Below are 16,652 nucleotides of genomic sequence, written 5' to 3'. Positions count from 1 at the left end.
ATGCTTCCCTTTTGTAGGGGCATAGGGCATTTGCTGTACAAAGAAGATTTCTCTCCTTTCTATTTTTGAAAATCGGAAAGTGTAACCTGAGACATTAATCAACTCAGAGAGAACTGCATTTTATAAATCACTGTTAACTTACCTAAAGTTTGACATGCAATACTTCAAATACCAAGGTGAGAATCATTTAGAATCATGGGACTTCCTTTTAATTCCACTGATGATGCCATTGGTTCTTGAGTTGAGAGCAGGCACTTCTTTTCCAGCTGTAGAAGAATTACAGCCAAACAATTACAGTGGAATTATAGCTGCCAGTGACTTATGAAAATATGTGTCAAGTCTACAACACGTCCAAAAGCCCCATCAGAACCTCATTCCTAGGTAGAAAAAAGACTGGAAGAAAATATGCTCAGATGTTCAGAACAGTGAAAAGCCTCTGGGTTTTAGAATTGTGGGTGATTTTTTTTTCTCCTTATATTTTCTAGGCTTTGCAAATGTTCTACACCATCACTTTTATATTATACAATAATATTTTTAAAGCCCATATCCTTCCTTAAAAAGGCTTTGTGTGACACCTGTAACAGAAAGAGGAGACTGGCAGAATGGCAATAGCCAAGCTAAGGAAAACTCTCCTTGCTTGCCTTGGGTGGTTCCCAAGATAGGAAGATACATTCATGTAGCTGGTTGGATTTTTCTGACACTTGGGCCATAAGGAAGTCACAGTAGGCTTTTCTGGGGCCCTTCATTAAGTCTGTAAGGGTAGGAAGGCAGGATTCCTTGTTTAAATTCAGATGGATTGGTAGAGGTGCGAGCCTGGAGGCAAAACTGTCAAATAAGTGGTATGTGTCAGAGTATGCCTGCCCTCACTCTTATCCTCTGTCCCTTTCTTGTTAGCATCTAGTGTCATCCAGTTCTATAATAGGTATTCCAGAAAGTTCAATGTTAGCTTAGAAAGTTTAAACCTTTCTTCCCTTCTGGGAATATTTATGTTTTAACATAAAACTCTGAAGCACAGCTGGAGGTATGCGTCCAAGGCTTCTGCTCCAAGACCGCTTAGCTCTCTCTGCCACAAAGACACGCCCAGTATTTTCAGAGGGAAGAAGGAACAAACGAAGGCTTGGCATCTTGGAGTGTTAAATCTGGGAAGACCTCTATATCACGGTAGCCTTCATTTCACAGACAGGAAACAGGCCTGAAAGAGCCGCAAATAACTCGGCCAGAGTTTCACAGTACATAGCAGACCTCAGTCTTGAACTCATGTCCTCAGCCTGTCTCTAACCAGATAAATATTCCTGAAACATGCCTTAAAATAAAATTTGAGAGTCTTTTTTGAGATATAATTCACATCCTATACAATTCACCCATTTAAAATGCATGGTTCAATAGCTTTTGGTGTATTCACGGAATTGTGTAACCATCACCACAATTAATTTTAGAGCATTTTCATCACCCCAGAAAGAAACCTTGTACCTCTTAGCCATCACTCCCTATGCCCCCAGCCATAGGCAACCCCTAATCTACTTTCTCTCTCTATTAGATTATGGGTTTCTCTATTCCGGATATTTTATATCAGGAGACTCATACAATATCGGTTCCTTTGTGACTGACTTCTTTCACATAGCCTAATGTTTCCAAGGTTCATCTGTGTTGTAGCATGTATCAATACTTTATTTTTCTTGCTGGATAATATTCTATTATAAAAATATATCACATTTTCTTTATCCATTTATCAGTTGATAACATTTGGGTTATTTCCACTTTTTGACTTATGAATAATGCTGCCATGAACATTCATACACAAGTTTTTGTGTGGACATATGTTATAATTTCTCTTGGGTATATATGTAGGAGTGGAATTTCTAGGTCATATGAGAACTTTATGTTTAGCTTTTGAAGAACTGCTAACCGTTCCAGAGCACTGCCCCATTTTACATTCCCACCAGCGGTGCGTAAGATCTCAGTTTCTCCATATCCTCACCAACATTTATCTGTCTTTTTGACTATAGTCATCCTAGTGGTTGTACAGTGGTATCTCATTGTGTTTTTAACACAGCCTTTTAAAAAACATATGTGCTAGGCCAGGCGCGATGGCTCACACCTGTAATCCCAGCACTTTGGGAGGCTGAGGCAGATGGATCACCTGAGGTCAGGAGTTCGAGACAGCCTGGCCAACATGGTGAAACCCTGTCTCTACTAAAAATACAAAAATTAGCTGGGCATGGTGGCACACGCCTGTAATCCCAGCTACTCGGCAGGCTGAGACAGGAGAATCACTTGAACCAAAGAGGCGGAGGTTGCAGTGAGCCGAGATCACACCACTGCACTGCAGCTTGGGCAACAGAGTAAGACTCCATCTCAAAAAACAAAGCAAAACATATGTGCTGAGAAACCTTCAGCAGTTACACACTGCATTTATAAGGCCTTAATTCTTTAATTTGGTACTCTAGTCCTTGTAAGATTTCCACAGTCTTCACATCTTTTCTGCCAGCCGCCTCTATGGGAACCCAGCACACAAGACAACCAGATCTCCTGACTGCCTTCCCTCCCCAGTTTCACAAGAGTAGAATCCCTTCTGCCTGCCTAGCTGTTCTTGAAATTTCATTTGGGTGGTAAAGAACTCATAAGGGATGAGGAATTGGGGTTTCCAGAGCAAAACTGGAAATGGACGAGTGGCCTCTTCTAAGGCTGGGGCCAGGAATGACCTTGTATCGCCAAAGGGGTGGCAGGGCTGCCAGAACGTGCAGTTAAAGGTTCCGGGGCTCGGCCACTTCCTCCCGTAGCTATGCATGGCAAGTGATAAGAAGACAGCCCCGCTGTGGACTCAGCAAAGCCAGAGCAGGAAATGAGACCTAGGTTCCAACTCTAAATGTTTACTTTCTTTTTCCTTTGCTCCCCTTCCTCAGCAGATTAGTTAAGGTATGTTTCAGCCTGACCTAAAGTTTTTCTTACACTTTTAGAAGAAACCCACTTAATATACTAACTTGTAATAGACGCCAGTCACCTTTTTTTTTTTTAGAAAGATGTCTGTCTTGCGTGATCTCAAAATTTCTGGTAACACTTTGGTTTCTATGGAATTGCTGGAATTCACTGCTATCATGTGCATCTCTATTCATCTAAACCATTGTTTTGAAAATCCTTTACTTAAATGCTCCCTCCTTGAATCCCCTTATAAATAAAAACAGCTTATGTTGGTTCAGTGGTTTGATGAGCTGTTTAGTCTTCGGGAATATTGTTGAAGCATCTTAAATCCAAAATGTCCTCTTTATTTAGTTTGTCTCAATGTCTAGGCGCACCATCTTGACTGCAGACGCAGACCTCAAATAAACTCCCACCTCGGGAGGTACCCATTTCCCTTATCAAGGCAGGACATTTGGCTCAGAAATTGCTCCGTTTCTTTTTTTTTTCTTAAGACAGAGCCTCACTCTGTCACCCAGGCTGGAGAGCAGTGGCACTATCTTCACTCACTGCAACCTCCACCTCCAGGTTTAAGCAATGCTCCTGCCTCAGCCTCCTGAGTAGCTGGGACTACAGGCACATGCCACCATGCCTGACTAATTTTTGTATTTTTAATAGAGACAGGGTTTCACTATGTTGGCCAGCCCGGTCTTGAACTCCTGACCTCAGGTGATCCACCTGCCTCGGCCTCCCAAAATGCTGGGATTACAGGCTTGAGCCACCGTGCCCAGCCTGAAATTTCTCAGTTTCTAAATAGGTTATTGGCAGCTCCTCTACTCCAACTTGAAATTACTGGCCAACAGTATATAATCATCTGCAGAAAGACCGATATATACTGACCTTTCACAATAGGAAGATTTATTTCAGTTTTGAGGAAATCTCTTGTAACCCTAGAGGATAATGGAATTGGAAGAGAAATAGATGCTGTTTCAGAGTCCTGGGGTAAAATGTAAAAATGAGCAATATATATACATATATATACATATATATATGTGTATATATATATGTATATGTGTATATGTGTATATATGTATATATGTATATGTGTATATATGTATATATGTATATATGTATATGTGTATATGTGTATATATGTATATATGTATATATATATGTGTGTGTGTGTGTGTATATATATATATATTTTTTTTTTTTTTTTTTTTGAGACGGGGTCTCACTCTGTAGCCCAGGCTGGAGTGCAGTGGCACGATCTCCACTCACTGCAACCTTTGCCTCCCGGATTCAAGCGTTTCTCCTGCCTCAGCCTCCCAAGTAGCTGGGACTACAGGCATGCACCACCATGCTCATCTAGTTTTTCTATTTTTAGTAGAGATGGGGTTTCACCATGTTGGCCAGGCTGGTCTGGAACTCCTGACCTCAAGTGATCCGCCCGCCTCAAAGTGCTGGAATTACAGGCGTGAGCCACTGTGCCCGGCAAGTCTCATTGTTTCACTGTAGCAAGGACACAGCCAGTGTTAAATCAGGAGGTCTTCCCCTTTAAAGTTGCTTTATTGGAACCCTTAATCAGAAGAATCATCAGCGGAAAGCAGTTGTCCACAAAGCCATTCCTCCCCTTGCCAGTAGGTGGCACTGTAGCTGTACTGTTTTCAGATGCCCTCTCCAGCCGTGCAATCTTCCCTTGGCCCCAGGCTTCTCATGTCCTGTTTCTTCTTTGCCAGGTCTATGTGCTCTTTCTATCAACCATTCCAATTCTTACTTGGCCTATCCTGGAAGCCTGACTTCAGGGGAGATTGTGCTTTATGATGGAAACTCCCTGGTAAGTTGATGGTGACCTGGCTGAGCCAACCCACCTGCCTTGGCTGTGTGGTCATGGAATGAGATAGATAAGGACGCCCTGCCGTGGGGGGCTGGAGGCGGTGGGAGTAAGCAATACTGGGGGAGTTGTTCAAGAGAAGGTGATACTATTTCCCCTGGGGCTTGCTGTCAGTCAACAACACCATAAGCCAGCTGGCCAGGCCAAGTCAGACATCTGCAGCATAATGAAAACCATTTGCCAGCAGGGGGCCAGAAGTCTGCCTGAATGTGTCACCCTGTCCCATGCCACAGCCTGAGACAGTGTGCCGGTGTTTCATATTCCCTGCCCTCTGGTCTCTGAGGCGTCCCTGAGCGGGACAGGATTGCTGTGGGAAGTTCCCTAAAGATGCGTGCAGGGCGCGCCTGCGACAGCATCACACTGCATCGGGTGCTCAGTTCGTGGCCACCTTCCCAAGGGCAGGAAAAGGGATGTAAATGGAGTGGCCCTTGAAGCCAAATCTTGATTCACCAGAAAATGACACACAGCTTACATGCAGATGGCCTGGGGGACAGAGGAAGAGACAGGGAGCTGGACAAAGGAGGGAGATAGGAGAAAAGAGGAAGGGGAAGGAGGTGAAATCCATCTTCCCTCTTCTGCAGCATCCGTATCCATTTTTCCTTTTCACCAACAGAAAACAGTCTGCACTATTGCTGCCCATGAGGGGACACTAGCTGCCATCACCTTCAATGCCTCAGGCTCCAAACTAGCAAGTGCGTCTGAAAAAGTGAGTCCACTCCCACCAACGCCTCTGTCTGGGGTTCGCTGGATGGCTCCTGCTGTGCGCAGGGATGGGATTGAACGAGCCTGGTGACATGAAGACTGACGGGTCTCTGGGCCCACTCAGAATTTGTTTCAGAGGGAGAATTTCTGGCCTCTGCATGTATGGTATATTCATGCATTTGTCAATTCAATAGGCCAGGGGCCTGCACTATGCAAGATACAAGACACTTTGCATGAAAACTCGGGTCTTATGAAGAAATGTACATGCACATCAGCCATAGAGACAGACAGATGCTACACCTTATAAACACAGTACAGTGCAAACCAAATGCTTTACTTTGCTATTTAGAGAAATTGATGTCTTCTGCCTGGAATAATCAGAGAAAGTGATCCAATTGAATTTTTTTTTTTTTTTTTTTGAGTTGGAGTCTGGCTCTGTCGCCCAGGCTGGAATGTGATGGTGCAATCTCGGCTCACTGCAACCTCCGCCTCCCAGGTTTAAGTGATTCTCCTGTCTCAGCCTCCCGAGTAGCTGGGATTACAGGCACATGCTGCCACGTCTGGCTAATGTTTTGTATTTTAGTAGAGACGGGGTTTCACTGTGTTGCCCAGGCCGGTCTTGAATTCCTGAGCTCAGGCAATCCACCCGCCTTGGCCTCCCAAAGTGCTAGGATTACAGGCGTGAGCCACCGCGCCCGGCCTCAAATTGAAATTCTAAGAAACCAGAGCGGTTGAGTGAACACACACACGCGCACACACACACACACACACGCAGAGCCTTGAGCACAGGTGGAAGGGAAAAGGTAGACAGAGGGTGTTTAAAACATTTTCCAAGAATTGTTGATATGGCACATAAATAAAAATGCCTCTATGCTCAACATGGTGTTCCTCCTCCTCAGAGGCAGATGTTCAAAACCAATAAAACAAACTCCTCTCTAAAGGGACATCTCTGTGTAAAGCCATTAATGGTTATGAAATATCCACCTGTTTTCTTTTCCAGGGCACAGTCATCCGGGTGTTCTCTGTCCCTGATGGGCAAAAGCTCTATGAGTTCCGGAGAGGGATGAAAAGGTCTGTGTTCAATGTCAAACCCATTTTAAAGTCCCTGCAGAAGTCCCGCAGGGGCCGCTGGCAGCTGCCTAGGGAGAGGACAGAGAGTGGCTCTGTGCCCTCCACTCACCTGGAGGAAGTGTAACTACTCTCCCAGGTAATTGACTCCCAGGCTTTACTTAGGGCTCAGCAAAACTGAAAGCCGAGATGCTGTTTTAACACAGTTCAGCCATGAGAGTCCCTTTTTGATGTGTGTGTGGGCGGCCGGCACAGGAGAAATGAGAGAGCCAGGGAGTCACAATCCAAAAATAATTTCTGATTTCCTTCCATGGAAATAAAGGACGATGTAAAGTGTGACTGGGATCTTATCGGATGTAGGTTTGCAGCCAGATCAGTGCACAGAGCAACCGAAGATTCCAAGATGCCAGGAAGGCACAGTTCCTCCCTTCTGCTACAGAGGCAGGGCTATACCTTGTTTCTTCTCACATAAATAAGACTATGGGCCGGGCACGGTGGGTCACGCCTGTAATCCCAGCATTCTGGGAGGCCAAGGCAGGCAGATCACCTGAGGACCAGCCTGGCCAACATGGAGAAACCCCGTCTCTACTAAAAATACAAAAATTAGCTGGGTGTGGTGGTATGTGCCTATAATCCCAGCTACTTGGGAGGCTGAGGCAGGAGAATCGCTTGAACCCAGGAGGTAGAGGTTGCAGTGAGTTGAGATCAAGCTACCGTACTCCAGCCTGGGCAACAGAGCAAGAGACTCTGTCTCAAAAAAAAAAAAAAAAAAAAAAAGACTATGACCCTTTGTGAACCTTTCTGACGTTAATTTCTAAATATGAGTACCACAATGTTTAAGGGATCTGGGGCTACCTAGGCTCTTCAGGATACATCTGATTTTCTTATAAAGCTGATCTCTGAGTTATAAGGCCATAACTCTTATTTCTCTTGCTCACTGACCCATGTGTTGCTGTGCTTGTAGGTATGTGACAATCAGCTCTCTAGTGTTCAGTATGGATTCACAATTCCTCTGCGCCTCCAGTAACACTGAGACAGTACACATCTTCAAGCTGGAACAGGTCACCAACAGGCAAGTACTGCACGGAGCACCAAATGCTCATTAAACGAAAGGAGTCAGGCCCAGGCTCTTCTACTGGCATGAATGATCTCTTTTCTTTCTGAACACCCGATCTTGGCTTTACTTGGGACTTCACCTAAGTGATGGAGTGTGTGTTAGCAAAACTTTGGGGGCATGATGCACAAAAGCAAAAAACTGGGAGCCATCCACGTGAGTTCACGTCCCGGCTCTGCCTCTTAGGAGCCAGGAGATCCTGGGAGATAATTTATATCTGTGTCCTTCAGTTTCCTCGTCTGCAAAACAAACCTAACAATAGTATATGCATCTGAGGCTTGTTGCGAGGATTAAATGAGTCTGCAGATCTAAAGTGTTTAGCATCATGCCTGGCACATAGTAAGCACTAAGAAGTGTTAGCTGATGTAGCTGTAAATATAACAATATATTTATTTATCATTGCTGCCAGCACCACCACTGAGTGCTTGGGAAGCACCTGCAATTTCTCAGGGCTTAAGAAGCTGGCTGAAAAGTAAAAGAAAAGTCTAAAAAGTGGATAAAATCTCTAGGGAAAGAGTAAAAAGAACTTCAGGGCAAAGAATGAGCTTTGGGTTACACCTGTGCAAATGGGGGTTGGAAAGTTCTGGAAAGATGGAGGAGTGAGAAAGGAGCAGCCCCCAGTGTTTCATACCCCACGGTGGGGGGCAAGGATTCTAGAGAAAGAGCGCTTTGAAAACGTTACCCCAACCTGCAGGGAAAGGCAGGATCAGGACAGAAAGCCTACTGTATCTGGGGAGTTGGTTGCTGGTACCCTGGGATGGAGTTTCGAAGAGGAAGGTGTAGAGGCAGGGCACCATATCACACTGATACATGCTAACACATACGTAACAGAGGCCGGGCACCTTATCACATTGATACATGCTAACACATATGTAACAAAGGCCGGGCACCTTATCACACTGATACACACACATGCATGACAGAGGCTAAGTACCATATCACACGGATACATGCTAACACACACGTAACAGAGGCCAGGCACCTTATCACGCAGATACATGATAACACAAACATGACAGAGGCCAGGCACCTTATTAATGCTGATACATGCTAACACATATGTAACAGAGGCCAGGCACCATATCATGCTGATACATGCTAACACATACATGACAGAGACCGGGCACCGTATCACGCTGATACATGCTAACACATACATGACAGAGGCGGGCACCAATGCCCACTAGCGCAATGGAGGCAGCAGTGGAGTGAGGGCTGGCCATGTACAGAAGCCTGTGTTAGAGTGTAGCCAATGGTATGTGTTGTCGTTTCCCATTGCCGCAGCAACAAATAACCACAACTTAAGGGCTTCAAACAGCCATATTTATTTATTTACTTATGTTGAGATGGAGTCTCACTCTGTTGCCCAGACTGGAGTGCAGTGGCACCAGCTCACTGCAACCTCTGCCTCTAAGGTTCAAGCAATTCTCTGCCTCAGCCTCTCGAGTAGCTGGGATTACAGGCGCCTGCCACCACGCCCAGCTAATTTTTGTATTTTTAGTAGAGATGGGTTTTCACAATGTTGGCCAGGCTAGTCTTGAACTCCTGACCTTATGATCCACCTGCCTCAGCCTCCCAAAGTGCTGGGACTATAGGCAAACAGCCATATTTATTATCTCATAGTTCTGCAGCCAGAAGCCCAGAATGGCAGGACTGGGTCTTCTTCTCAGCGTGACACAAGGCTGAAAGGGAGGTGTCAAGATTTCTCTGACTTGCCCTTCTGCCATCTTTTTCTGCCACCAGTTGGAGAAAGCTGTTTTTAAAGGCATGTGTGATTAAAGCAAGCCCACACTGCCTGAGGTCGCCTGAGCCATGTCACATATCACAGCCATGGGACTGACGTCTCCTCATCTCTAGAATCCTTGTCTCCCCCCAACCCCTGGTGGTGTATGAAACACTGGGGGCTGCTCCCTTCTCGCTCCTCCATCTTTCCAGAACTTTCCAACCCCCAATCTGCACCGGTGTAACCCAAAGCTCATTGTTTGCCCTGAGGTTCTTTTTACTCTTTCCCTGGAGATTATATCCACTTTTTAGGCTTTTCTTTCACTTTTCAGACAGCTTCTTAAGCCCTGATCTTTTTTGGAGCCTTAATTCATCATCTGTTGTCGTGGGTTTGAGCACTGGAGGGCGGCTGAGCTGTTAAGATGCCGTTCAACCCCAAGGTTCCACGAGTGAGTGATCGCAATTGCTGCTGCAGCCCCGCCTCCACCAGGGATTATTATCAGAGATTCATTTCCCACTCCAGGCTCTCCCGTTTCTGTCTGTGAGCACAGGTGACCAGGAGCAGAACCTCCAAGGTGTTCTGGGTTCTCCACTCAACCTGTCCACGGGTGTTCATATGTCCCTGGTGGTTACGGCTCACATGTGCCTCCTCTCAGCCTGTCCGTGGGGTGTTCATATGTCCCCAGCAGTTTCAGCTCACATGGGCCTCCCCTCAGCCTGTCCATGGGGTGTTCATATGTCCCCGGCGGTTACGGCTCACACGTGCCTCTTCATCCCTGCTTCACTGGCCAGGGCCCTTAGCCGTGTCTTTAGCACCTCGTGCTGGTCCAGCCGTTACTCTTACATTTGGTCTGACTTTCCAGTCTCTTTCAACCAATACCAGTCCATCCTATATCATCTTGCTGATTAATCTTCTGAAAATGTCCCTTTGAACATGACATCTCCTCCTCAGACGCCTTTATTCCCCTTTGACCTTGGGAATGAAGTCCCAGCTCCTCCCGTTCCCCCTGAGTCAGACCTGCTGCAGAGCCCAGCAGCCACCACCCCCAGAACCTCCTCACTTCCTCCAGCCACAGAGACACCATCCCATAAAACAGTACATGCCACGTGCCAGGCTCCATGCTCAGCCCCCAGCCTCCTTAGTTCTCCCAGCAACCCTGTCAGGAAGGTTGTGATGATGATTCCTGTTTCCCAAATGAGGAAATCTGGACACGGAAATGTTAAGGAACCTCATCCGCCTCTCCCTTCCTCTGTGGTCCTGGACTAGCTCCTGCCTGGACCATCTGTGCAGCACTGCATATTAACTGCTCACGTTGTTTTTCTTTGTATACATCCGTGCTCTCTCAACCTGGAATGCAGGGTCTGGATCGTACACCTCTTTGTAAACCCCAGCCTGGAGCACAGGGCTGTGGGACAGACAGTACAAGGATGTCTCAGGATGCTTCGGATCACAGAACCCTAGCAGTGCACCTAGCATAGTCACTTTCAGATGAGAACATGAAGGCCCAGAGAGGTTTGTCCAAAGACCCCCTAGCCCATTGGTAGCATAGTAAAGAATACCTCCTGGAGCTCTGAGCTGCAGGGCGAGCTTCCCACCAGGACCTAATCCTGCAGATAAGCAGCCTCTCAGCAGTTGCCTGCTCCGGGGAACTCACATGGCAGATCTGGTCCTCAATGTGCCACCCTCTGTGTGGGGCAGAGCTGGGGATTATCTCTCACCAACAGAACAGTCACTCCCTTTGTCGGGCAGAGGCCTCGGGATGAAGTTCCATGACTGCAGGTGACATTCCAGGTCCCTTTGCATGATCTCCATCATTACACATGCTGGGGACCTGGGTGACTCCAGGGTTATCTACAATCAAACGCCACCCAAAGTGTCTTGCCCGGAGGTTTGCTACCCACACAGTCTGGCTCAGGAGGCCTTCATGTTGAGATCTGTCTGTTCTTCCATGAGCCCGGCACAGTCCCAAGCTTATTTAATGGTACCTGGATATCGAGTCCATCTCACTCTCTACCCTAACTCTCTTCTGGAAATCTAGGAATCAGACTAGTCATCAGATAAGCCTTCTTTAATAGGGGAAAGCAGTAGCATTGGGAACCTTTTAACAGCTTTACAATGGCTCTTCTGAAGAACAAACAAGCCCTTGATGCTCTTTAGTTATTGCCAGAATAATACGTCCTGGACTGTTCTCAGTGGGCAGAACATTATGCTAAGGCACAGTCTCTCCCTGCTGTGGGGAGTGTGGCTAATGACGCTTGGGTGTGGAGATTCCTGGGTGCATGTGGGGCCTGCAGCCCAGTCCCATCATTGCCTGTGCATTACTCCTTAGTAGACCAGAAGAGCCTTCGACCTGGAGTGGCTACATGGGAAAGATGTTCATGGCTGCTACCAACTACCTCCCCACCCAGGTGTCAGACATGATGCATCAGGACAGGGCTTTTGCCACCGCACGCTTGAACTTCTCCGGACAGAGGAACATCTGTACCCTCTCAACGTATGTACAATGACACCCACTCTAAACAAGACCACGCTTTCATCAATGTATTTTTCCAAAGCACAAAAATCCCCAAACCTGAAAAGAAAAAAAGAAAACTTGCCCCAGGCTGGGCACGGTGGCTCACATCTGTAATCCCAGCACTTTGGGAGGCCAAGGCAGGTGGATCACCTGAGGTCAGGAGTTTGAGACCAGCCTGGCCAACATGGTGAAATCCCGTCTCTATTCAAAATACAAAAATTAGCCAGGTGTGGTGGTGCGCACCTGTAGTCCCAGCTACTCGGGAGGTTGAGGCAGGAGAATCGCTTGAACCCAGGAGGCAGAGGTTGCAGTGAGCCGAGATCATGCCACTGCACTCCAGTCTGGGTGACAGAGTAAGACTCCATCTCAAAAAATAAAAAGAAAACTTGCCCCAAAGGAAGGGTGTGAGCAGAATCAAACCCCTGCTTTTCCTATCTGACTTCAATACGGATTCTCAGGGGGCAGCTAGAAGTCGGCATGGGAATTTTAGCCTTCCGGATGTAACGACACTGTCTTAAAAACAATTCTTATTTTTATGTAATTAAGTAAAAAGCCTCCAGGTCTGTTTTCTAGGTTCAGACTCCTATGGGGCTGACAGATGTTTTAAGAAGTTTAAAGGCGTTTATTCAAAAGTTGAACATTTTTAAAATTTCACAAAACTAACCAGCAAAGACAGTAAGGCAATCCTCCATTTACCCCCTTTCTGTCTTGGTTAAGGGCAGAGACACATGTCAGAGGGAGACTGCATCCCATGTAGGGAGCTAATGTGTTCGCTAGCTATTGCTTTTCGCAGGGTCGCAGCATCTACACTCACGTGCTTCATCCACACTATTGGGTTCAAAGACAAGAAATAATCCTGAAAGTAGATCCCAAGGCCAGAATGCAAAGGAATAGCCAGAAGCCCAGACCAGATCAGTGAGCTAAGGGTTTGTCAAAGGCAGAATCTGGTGACAGCTAGGGTGAGGGGGCTTTGTCATTGGAAGCGAATCCGTCACCCATCTTCGTTGTCATCACGGTTTATGTTTTCCTTGGCCCTTAGGATCCAGAAGTTGCCACGGCTGCTAGTTGCATCATCCAATGGACACCTTTATATGTACAATTTGGATCCTCAGGATGGAGGAGAGTGTGTCTTAATCAAAACCCACAGGTGAAGAGACTGCTTTTCAAAAGACAGCCTTTCGAGAGCTGGTCGTGTAGAGTTGTCCCTTCACCAAGAACAACGACAAGCTTCAGTGCCCTTGCGTTGATTTGTTCTTCACTGGCAGTCTCAGTGGCAAACCTCTAGTGGGCAAGTGCTCTGCACCGGGCTCTGTGTCAGGCGCCCTCAGCATGTGGTAATCATCTGGAAAAGTGCCAGGATTAATAACACACAAGATGGTCTCCCCTTCGGCCTGAGCTCACAGTGGGTGTTCAAAAATATTCCCTGCCACCAGGCGTGGCGGCTCACACCTGTAATCCCAGCACTTTGGGAGGCCAAAGCGGGTGATGGCTTGAGTCCAGGCGTTCAAGACCAGCATGGGCAACATGGTGAAACCCCATCTGTACCAAAAACAAATACAAAAATTAGTCGGGTGTGGTGGCACACACCTGTAGTCCCAGCTACTCGGGAGGCTGAGGTGGGAGAGTCACCTGAGCCTGGAGAGGTTGAGGCTGCAGTGAGCCATGATCACACCATTGCACTCCAGCCTGGGCAACAGAGTGAGACCCTGTCTCAAAAAAAAAAACAAAAAAAACAAAAACAGAAACAAAAAACAAAAAAAACCTGTTCCTTGCATGGAATTGAAAAGTGCTCTACCAGGCACGTTGACTCACGCCTATAATCCTAATACTTTGGGAGGCCAAGGAGGGCGGATGGCTTGAGCTCAGGAGTTTGAGACTAGCCTGAGCAACATGGTGAAACCCCATCCTTACAAAAAGAAAAAATATAAAAATTAGCCAGGCGTGGTGGCACATGCCTTGTAGTCCCAGCTACTCGGGAGGCAGAGGTGGGAGAATCACCTGAGCCCAGGAAGGTCGAGACTGCAGTAAGCCGTGGTCACACCACTGCACTGCAGCCTGGGCAACAGAGTGAGACCCTGTCTCAAAAAAGAAAAGAAAACAAAAGCAAAGCATTCATGCCTTCTGTGAACGGGCACAGACTGAGCTCTCCTGCTGTGGCCAGGGCACCAGAGCTGCCCCTGTCCCCCCACCGATGGCCGCTTTCCTTGCTAGCATGTCCTCACCTGTGTGTACTGGGAAGAGCAGAGGACTAATCTTTGTTTAGCCAGTATAAGAGAAAGAGGCCATTTTGACAGTGTGTGACTGCTCCTGGCGGTTTCAGGTCACTTCCTCATCCCGGCCCAGCAGCGTGTGGGTAGGTCTACAGTTTAAACCCACAGAGTTGGCGGGCGCATCACCTGAGGTCGGGAGATCGAGACCAGCCTGGCCAACGTGGTGAAACCCCGTCTCTACTAAAAATACAAAAATTAGCCAGGCACTGTGGTGGGTGCCTGTAGTTCCAGCTACTCAGGAGGCTGAGGCAGGAGAATCACTTGAACCCAGGAGGCAGAAGTTGCAGTGAGCCAAGATTGCGCCACTGCACTCCAGCCTGGGCAATAGAGCAAGACCCTGCCTTAAAAATAAATAACCCACAGAGCTGAGCACAAGCTTCCTCATGCTTTTCCTTTGGAAGGTGTCCTAGATATATGATGATTTCTTTTTTCTTTCACCCCCTCTTTATTGTCACAAGTAGCTTGCTTGGCTCAGGAACAACAGAAGAGAATAAAGAAAATGACCTCAGACCTTCCTTACCTCAGTCTTATGCAGCAACCGTAGCCAGACCAAGTGCATCTTCAGCCTCCACGGTGCCAGGTGGGTGGACACGGGGCCAACAAGGGAGCATCTCCAACAGTGACCTCCCTCCCCTTCTCCCTCCACCCTCCCTCCCCTTCCCCCTTCACTGTTACTTGGGGGTGGAGTGCCCTCCCTCCCCTTCTCCCTTCAAGCTCCCTCCCTCCCCTTCTCCCTTCACCCTCCCTCCCCTTCCCCCTTCACTGTTACTTGGGGGTGGAGTGCCCTCCCTCTGCTTCTCCCTCCGCCCTCCCTCCCCTTCTCCCTTCACCCTACCTCCCCTTCCCCCTTCACTGTTACCTGGGGGTGGAGCGCTCTCCTTGAATTTTTTATTTCCTCACAGGTGAAGCCATGGTAATAGCCTTTAAACCTGGGACCCTCAACCTGGCAAGGCATCGCACGATATGGTCTTTTTCCTAACAAGCAGTGTTAACCCTTTGCCTCTTCAAAAATTCCAATGAGGCCGGGCACAGTGGCTCACACTTGTAATCCCAGCACTTTGGGAGGCTGAGGCCAGCGGATCACTGGAGGCCAGGGGTTTGAGACCAGCCTAGCCAACACGGTGAAACCCCGTCTCTACTTAAAAAATACAAAAATTAGCTGGGCATGTTGGCACACACTTGCAATCCCAGCTACTTGGGAGGCTGAGGCAGGAGAATTGCTTGAACCAGAGAGGCAGAGATTGCAGTGAGCTGAGATCATACCACTGCACTTCAGCCTGGGTGACAGAGTGAGACTCCATTTCAAAAAATAAAAACTAAACTAAAATTTCCAAAGAGCCTGTAGTCCCAGCCACTTAGGAAGTTAAATTGAGGCAGAAGGATCCCTTAAGCTCAGGAGTTCGAGACCAGCCTGGGCAACATAGTGAGACTCTACCTCAACAAAGAAAAATTCAAAAAGGTAGGATGCTTCAGGCATCTGAAGTGGAAAGGCAGGTCAGGCTTAAAGATGGCAGATGGTGAGGATTATGACTTGTCCTAGGCACAGTCCCTCCAGGGGGAAGACAGACAGCCCCTTTGCTCCTTTGCCCTTTATTTGAGCCCCCGCTCGCCACCCGCCAGGTCGTGGCATAAAAGCAGATCCCCAGGGCTTGTTTCATGTCTCTTTCTTGGTTTCCAGGTTATTCCGAGGACGGCGGGGCGCTGCGAGGAGAAGTTATTCCTGAACATGAGTTTGCGACGGGACCAGTGTGTCTTGATGATGAGAATGAGTTTCCTCCTGTGAGCATTAGGAACCCGTAACTGGGCGGCTCAGTCTGTGTGCTTAGAAGGAAACCTTTGCCTCATACGAGAGGCGGAGTCCCTTTCCCTGTTTTCTAGTCTATAACAACTAATCCTCTGCTCTAGTATTTGGAAAGCCGTAGGATATTTGTTGTACTGTGTGCTTCGAATCCTACAGAGTAGGCTTTAGGTGTCGAGCTAAACCCTGATGGCATTAGAGTCACCGAATACTAATCCAGGGAGTCTTGGTGGCCTCCTTACAGCCGGAGGCCTGTGATCCCTTACTTTGCTTCTGTAGCACTGACTTTGCTGCCTGGAAGGTAGGAATACATGCCTTGCGTAAAACTTATTTTCCTGAGGCTCCCATGGATGCGTTTGCAGAATGCTGCCTTCCTTGTGCTGGAGGGGATGGTTTCAGAGGGCTGCGCTGTGTGTTCAGGACTCTGAGTTGCTGCACTCTGCAGACCAGCTTGACCCTCACTTACCTGCAGCTCTGGCCGGCAGACCCGCACCTCCCCGGCAGTTGCAGACACTCATTAAGAAACAACTGGCTGGGTGCGGTGGCTCACACCTGTAATCCCAGCACTTTGGGAGGCCGAGGCCGGAGGATTGCTTGAGCCCAGGAGTTAGAGACCAGCCTGGGCAACACAGCAAAACCCCATCTCCACCAAAAAAAAAAAAAAGAAAAGAAA

At 47.6% G+C, this 16,652-nt stretch overlaps 1 protein-coding gene across 5 annotated transcripts in view; it reads left to right on the top strand.

Annotated features, from left to right (window-relative positions):
• The window catches only part of WIPI1 (WD repeat domain, phosphoinositide interacting 1), a 37,331-nt gene that overhangs the window by 16,616 nt on the left and 4,063 nt on the right, over positions 1-16,652 (top strand). For 2 of the 5 annotated variants that reach the window (XM_024234757.3, XM_063718920.1), the window contains 8 exons: positions 4,635-4,732; positions 5,403-5,495; positions 6,492-6,562; positions 7,524-7,631; positions 11,729-11,890; positions 12,951-13,058; positions 14,643-14,761; positions 15,860-15,960. In XM_024234757.3, coding sequence (XP_024090525.1) covers positions 4,635-4,732; positions 5,403-5,495; positions 6,492-6,562; positions 7,524-7,631; positions 11,729-11,890; positions 12,951-13,058; positions 14,643-14,761; positions 15,860-15,960 — 860 coding nt within the window. Of the gene's footprint in view, positions 1-4,634; positions 4,733-5,402; positions 5,496-6,491; positions 6,563-7,523; positions 7,632-11,725; positions 11,891-12,950; positions 13,059-14,642; positions 14,762-15,859; positions 15,961-16,652 lie in introns of all 5 variants that reach the window. The other 3 variants (XM_024234756.3, XM_054537316.2, XM_063718919.1) reach the window with 2 other exon arrangements.

This window comes from Pongo abelii, chromosome 19 (assembly GCF_028885655.2).
Source record: "Pongo abelii isolate AG06213 chromosome 19, NHGRI_mPonAbe1-v2.0_pri, whole genome shotgun sequence".
Classification (NCBI taxonomy): domain Eukaryota; kingdom Metazoa; phylum Chordata; class Mammalia; order Primates; family Hominidae; genus Pongo; species Pongo abelii.
This window is presented reverse-complemented; position numbering and strand designations above follow the sequence as displayed.